Raw genomic sequence first — 6498 nt, 5'->3', positions numbered from 1 at the left:
TATCCCACCATAATAGCTAGTTGAAACCTGTATTTAAGAGAAAAAATGAGAAAAAAAAACAAGAAATAAAGAGGGAAGGAAAAAAAGTGTGCTTGCTATTGAATTTGCTTTCTGGATCTTCCCCCTCCCCCTGGCTAGATCCACAGCCCAAAAAGTCAACAACTAACAATTTAAATTTATTAAGAAAATACTTGGATAAGGGCTAAGAAATTCACTGTTCTAAGCTTGTAAAACTACTTCTTGGCCTGAGGGATAGATTGTTGCAGTCTTGTAACCATCAGCAAATATCACCTGAACCAATCCTACCTCATCTTTGTAAACAACACCAGTTGCATCCATGCTCACTACCACATACTTCTTCACCACTCCCTTGGAGATCAATGCATGGTAACGGCCCCTCAATTCGAACCGTGCAAGGTGTTCCCCAAGTTTGATACCATCCCGAGCAATTTCAAAGGCCCATTTGAGATCTGCGAGATAAAAGTCAACGTATCCTGCCACACCATACAGTCTACCAACATCCGGGGACATTGGGACATCAAGAAGTGTGCAGTATGTGCTGTAACAAAACATTTCAGTTAGGCCAACACAAGGTAAATAGCATACATACCGATAGAACTCATTCTGGTATTGTCGCTCGTATATTGTCCCATCTTCAGTTGCAAGAGATTCAGAACAAGCCAAACGCCCGGCACTCATCCTTTGAATCACATGGACCAGAAAGCTCTCGATGCCCATTGTTTGAACTTGGGGCAGCGTTAACGTTGCAGTGGCACATAAAGATGCATAATAGTGACGGTGCAAAGGCGAAGGAAACATAAAGTTCATGGCTTTGGTCCTCACCAATTGACCCCTTCTCGAAAGCTTATTTGCAGCACGAAGCTCTTCCGAGGACAGCTCTGTTTTCTTCACAAAACCCAGAGCCTGCAGGTTTAGATAGCAAGTTAAATTGGATAGTTAAATTGGAAACATGAGAATGACACTTACTGAACTGGATCCCAGTAATTTGGAGAGGATACCCGCATACTCCGGTCGCCAATACATATTACGAAACCTGGACACGAATCACATCAAATCACATCAGGCGTCTAGTCTGCGGGCCTTACTTACGTGGAAATACTTCGAATCTCAGATAGCGAAGCCATAAAGCGTTCAGAAAGCAATTCGCTCTTCGCAAACTCCTCACAGTCGTCCCAATTTTTGTCATTGAACGTTCCCCTCACAAGCCAGTCAAGCATGTGTGTCATGAGCCCTGGTTGTCTATCTCCAACCTCCATCACGTAGTAGAGGATATCGTTGTTGCTGGGTACAAATGCACAGAATTTGCACCAGTTCTCCCATAACTCCATGCATTCAGCATTTGAAAACTGGAGATAAAGACCCGAGGATCCACAACCATGCTGGGGCCTGCATTCAGGAGAATCACATAAGTTACATGCGAATAATTTCTAAGCCTCACCGTATAGTCACAGCGCAACTTGGTTTAAATATAACTGGTGTTGCCGGCAGCTCGCCTTCGTCCGTATCACCCTCATCACCCCCAAAGCTGGAGACGAGCACAATATGCAGCATACCACCGGCTTGCGCTGATTTAATCTTGGCCCATAGAGTTAGATCAGAAGCATGAAACCCACTCTGCCCTTCGTCGACAAGTAGAAGTGTAGGCTTGCTGCTGTTGAGCCTCTCCATTGAAACATCTGCAAGATAATGATAGACATGTCACAGAGAGTAAAATAAACAGACTTTCTTAGAGTACTCACCATGATAGTGCTGATACCACATATACTCGAAACTGTGGCCACTGATGCCTGCAAGGCTGATGTAGAACACGTCGCCGAATTTCGATTCGGTTCTGGCTTTTAGCAGCTGAAGAAGAGACGTTTTACCACTTTGAGGAGGGGCTCGCACGACGACTGCTCGTTCTTTGCGAACAAGACTCTCAAGCTTCTCCAACAGATCTTTTCTTTCAGAAATGTATAAACGCGCGTTCAAGCCTTCCGATTGCGAACCTGAAACATAGAATACATCAGCCATCAGCCAACAAAGGGCTTGATTGCTTACCAAATCCGCGGATTCCCGTCACTGCGGAATGTTTAGCTGCACCCACGGCAGCAAAAATCTTGAACCTCTCGCCTTCAGATGCTCCCACAGTTTGGCACAGCTCTGCCAAAAACTGAGGTGACAGAACCAGCAAATCCTGTGCTTTCAGATCTAGATCTCGGATTCTGGAAATGGTGGCCGCCCCTATGCGTCGATGTCTAAAGAGATCATCCAGCCCATCATCTTCCATCACCCTTCGCACCCGGCGAACCCTAAACTTGATCTGCTCGCGGCCGTCGGATGGGAAATACTTGTTACCCCCTTTGTCTTCCAAAATTCTTTCATGCATTAGTGCTTTAAATCCGCTCCCCATGGTTCCTCAATGACAACAATCCTAGAAAAATAGTACTGCACGGTGTTGGAAGCAGCTCTAGCTCCATCGTTGTTCTCTGTCTTCTTCCAGCTTAGTAGTTCCATGCACTCCTATTCAATATGGCTACGAGCTAAGGGTATGTATGGAGGTCGGACTACATCTGAACCCATGCAAATCGAATGAAAGTGGCTAGTGCATCCAATCTGCAAAATGATCAGGAACAGCATAGAGACAAAGAAAGTAAGATTTGTGGAGGAAGGAACAAAATAACTCATCATTTGACTGAATTGTTTGTGTTCCTGGCATCTCCACACTGACTGATTTCTTCATGTTCCCACTTGGGTGCTCCATGCTGACTGATTTATTTGCTTTCCCTTTTGGGCACTCCACGCCATACTTGCATTCGAACGGGTACTATTAATAAAAAACGCTGTTTAAAATGCGCATATAATACGGTGTTTAAAACAGTGTTTAAACACCAAGAATATTTTTTAAAAACACTAAAGAATATGCTTTCTTTTACTTAGGATTTGTAAAATCAGGGTTCGCAGGATCTGGAAGCGCTGAAGTAAGTCCGGGATGGGGGGAGGAAGGCAGCCATGCTGGAGCTGGGCTCATGTTCTGAAACTAAGGCCGACATCCGAGACAAGCCACAGCGTGAGTCTATGGAAGTGTAAGTATTGCTCGAATATTTACACCGGCATGGCTAAACGAGTTCGCGCTCACCTTGGGGGTGTGAAAGGAAGGAATGTAGAGATTTGTAGAGGACAAGTGCAACTGGAGGTGGTGAACAAGGCTTGGGCATCTTTTAATCGTGTGGAGCTCATGAAGAGCTCCATGATTGCAGCAAGTCCCCAAGAGAGACTTGCCTTAGCTAACGAGACTGAGGTCGGTGAAGTGAGTGGCGATGCCAGCTGCTGGGCAAGCGGTGGGGCTACTGGAGGGCTGGGCGAGGTGAGTAGCGGCAGCGTTCCACTTTCCGGGAGCAGCAGTCTTAAACAAAGTGCTGCACCGGCGCTGAATGGTGACATTCGAAAGATGATGAAGTCTGCAAAGGTTAAATGTCTGGATGATGCCATGGCCGAGTTTTTCTACATTGAAAATATCCCTTTCAACACCATTCGGAGGCCAAATCTGAGGAAGTTGCTTCAAGCTGCTATCGACTTCAACCCTAGAGCTCTTGCACAGATGATGGGATATGAGAAGCTGCGGAGTACACAGTTGAAGAAGCTTTATGATAGTGTCAATGCTCAACTTGATCCAATCCGTGAGGGGTGGAGAAGATATGAAGTTAGCATCGTCACTGATGGTTGGTCTGACAACCATAGCCAATCCTTGATCAACTTCATGGCCTCCAACATCCAGGGTTCGGTTTTCTTGAAGTCTGTAGATTCCAAGGGTAGGACAAAGACGGAAGAGTGGATTTGGGTCAAGCTAAAGAAAGTGATTCAAGAAGTTGGCGAAGAAAACATTGTTCAGGTGATCACTGATAATGCATCAAACTGTGTGCAGATGGGAGAACTCATGACAGCTAAGTATCCTCACATTCTCCACAGCCGGTGTGTGTGCCATGTCTTAGACCTTCTCTTCGAAGACATCGGGAGCTTGTTGTGGGTAAAACCATTGGTGAAAGGCTGCAATGAGGTGGTAACTTTTATCACCAAAAAACCTCGTGTTTTGGCTTTGTTTCGGAAGCTGAGCAATCGGGATCTCATCAAGCTGGCTAGCACAAGGTTCGCTTACATGTTTCTAGTGATGTCTCAGCTCCTGAATCTGACAACCTTGGAGGCATTGAAGGAGATGGTTGCGAGCTCTGAGTGGCGGTGATTGGACGTCACGAAGACCGCCAAAGCCCAGCACATTTGAACTCGGATATAAGAAGAGACTCCGAACTCTTTCTGGACTAGTGCCAGCACTTGTTGGTGCTGCTTGGACTGCTCCTCAAGGTCTTGAAGCTTGCGGACCGGGAGGGGGCAACTTCCGGTCTCATTTTCGAGGCTATGGACCGGATGAATGAGAAGCTTTCAGAGGCTATTGAGACTGGGATTTTAGCTGAGGAAGAGGTTGAGGAGATCAACAGGTTCATGATGGAGGATCATGGCAAGGGACGTCGGAAAGCAGCTCGTTGGTTCCAGATGCATTCGATCTTGTATGGAGCTGCTTTTATTCTGAACCCAGCTTTTCTTCATCTCCCTCTCGACCAGGAGGCTTAGGAAGATTTTGTGGAGTACCTAGAGTTGTATTGCAAAGGAGATCGAGGACTTCAACACAAGCTGCTGCATGAGTTTCAGAGTTTCCGTCAACAACTTGGCATATAAACTATTTGTTTGACAACTTTTTAGATTGATTCTCTTGTATAGATGGAGAACTGGAAACACCCAGTGAGTTGGTGGAGCAACTTTGGTGTAGGCACACTAGAACTTCAAAGGCTTGCTTTACGGATCTTGAGTCAGCCAGTTTGTGCTTCACCATACGAGCGAAACTGGAGCTCATGGAGCATGATCCAGACGAAGAGGAGGTCTCGACTGCTCTCCAAAAACTCGAAGAAGCTGGTTTTTGTGCACACAAATATGCGTGTCATACAGAAGATCGAGTTCAAGAGTTTGAGGCTTATCAAGCATGATCTTGATAACCTTGAGCTTGAGCCTCAGTGGCAAAGGATCCTTGCACTTCAGGAGGTTATTGAAGAACCTCTTCAACAACCTGATGACAACAGCGCTAGTGGTGATAATGTTCTAGATTTAGAGGATGGAGATTAGATTAAACCTATATTATATTATGTTAAACTTTGTTTAGTAACAGTAAATTATTTTTTAATTATATTAAAACTGAAAACCATTATACCCAATCGAAAAAAAGCTAAATAGGTATTAAACGTTCGATACCCGTATGAATCTGGTTGCGTTCGAATGTTCAGATGCAAGTATGCTCCACGCTGACTGATCCTGACTCAAGCACGGTGAGAAGAGTTACTTGGGCCGATCAATGCCATTTCTTGCTGCATTTTCTAAGAATCCCATTACAGCCTACTAGGAAGAATGATCTTGGATCATGATGTTCCAAGTTATTGTCTCAAGCTAGCAAGGCCTCAAAGATCTCCAGTGCCCCCTCCAGCTTTCTGCAACATCCAACCCTAATCAACAACACATTTTCAACAATAACACTTACTTAAATTCACGACTATGCACATTAAAGCATAATAATGCAAAACTAGAGATATTAATTATGCCATTAACACACCAATAAGAAATCTCAAGATTAAAACAATCATAACAAATGAACAACCCTAATTTTATCTTCCACTATTGTTATGATCCAGTGTAAAATGATAGAGATCTAGTCGTATTATACTATGCTACACCACTTCTTGAGGTTCCTCACCACCCAACCATATGAGCCCTAAGGTAGGTTTAGACCTTACCCTAACATGCCTTCAAATACCCTTAAGCCTCCTTTTAACCAATGTTGACCATGTGGTCAAAGTTGGTGCCTAACAATTCTTCGCCCCCTAACAAAGTCCTTGTCCCAAGGATGAGTTGTACTAGTGATCACCCTTTCTGGGGAGCCTTGCTCAAGCTCTTAGTCCATCTTCCACAGCCATATACATCAAGGAGGCATTAAGCTCGTTTGTAAGTAACCAAAGAGAACGACTTGAGAGATAATCCATGGGGTTCAAATATAGAGGGAAAGGGCCCATGAATAAGAGTGCACCCCCTTTTCCAATCGGTTAAGGATTTTGGGATATTTGGGGTTAAGCGTCCTTAGGTTTGAATAGTATTGGGCTAGGTGACCTCCCAGAAAGTCCAAATTCAAGAGCTTACATTTGGTATTAGAGAGGTTCCAAATCCGACTCTATTGGTTGGCTAGGGGAATCACACTGTCAGGAATCCCCCAATTCTTGCCACATTCCTGACTCTCGCCGGATTCCTGACCTGCAGACCACATTCCTGACTCTCGAGACACTTCTCTATTCCTGACTCTCGAGACACTTCCCTATTCCTGACTCTCGAGACACTTCCCGATTCCTGAGTCTCGAGCCACATTCCTGATGATGATGTGGCGCCTCCTCGACCTCAGCTGTATTT

The 6498-nt window shown here is 44.9% G+C and overlaps 2 protein-coding genes across 2 annotated transcripts; one reads left to right on the top strand and one right to left on the bottom strand.

Moving 5' to 3' along the window:
- Nucleotides 1-195: 195 nt before the first annotated feature.
- LOC9661416 lies at nt 196-2321 on the bottom strand. Its single transcript, XM_002988744.2, has 7 exons — nt 2062-2321; nt 1761-2009; nt 1460-1697; nt 1111-1407; nt 988-1054; nt 611-924; nt 196-559 (listed from the first exon to the last, which is right to left on the bottom strand). The coding sequence occupies exons 1-7, from the start codon at nt 2288-2290 to the stop codon at nt 220-222; spliced, it is 1734 nt and encodes a 577-aa protein (XP_002988790.2). The 5' UTR covers nt 2291-2321; the 3' UTR covers nt 196-219.
- A 671-nt stretch (nt 2322-2992) lies between these two features.
- Nucleotides 2993-4626, top strand: LOC112341827. The gene is made up of 2 exons (XM_024662631.1): nt 2993-4216; nt 4321-4626. Exons 1-2 carry the CDS (start codon nt 2993-2995, stop codon nt 4624-4626), a joined length of 1530 nt encoding a protein of 509 aa, XP_024518399.1.
- Nucleotides 4627-6498: the final 1872 nt, after the last annotated feature.

This window comes from Selaginella moellendorffii, unplaced genomic scaffold, assembly GCF_000143415.4.
Source record: "Selaginella moellendorffii unplaced genomic scaffold, v1.0 SELMOscaffold_91, whole genome shotgun sequence".
Taxonomy (NCBI): Eukaryota; Viridiplantae; Streptophyta; class Lycopodiopsida; order Selaginellales; family Selaginellaceae; genus Selaginella; species Selaginella moellendorffii.
This window is presented reverse-complemented; position numbering and strand designations above follow the sequence as displayed.

Coding starts and splice junctions, on each gene's coding strand:
- LOC9661416 (XM_002988744.2), bottom strand. CDS start 2,290: ATGGAAGATGATGGGCTGGATGATCTCTTTAGACATCGACGCATAGGG. Junction 925..987: donor AATTACTGGGATCCAGTTCA/GTAAGTGTCATT, acceptor CTAAACCTGCAG/GCTCTGGGTTTTGTGAAGAA. Junction 560..610: donor TACCAGAATGAGTTCTATCG/GTATGTATGCTA, acceptor GTTTTGTTACAG/CACATACTGCACACTTCTTG.
- LOC112341827 (XM_024662631.1), top strand. CDS start 2,993: ATGGGGGGAGGAAGGCAGCCATGCTGGAGCTGGGCTCATGTTCTGAAA. Junction 4,217..4,320: donor TGGAGGCATTGAAGGAGATG/GTTGCGAGCTCT, acceptor TTTCTGGACTAG/TGCCAGCACTTGTTGGTGCT.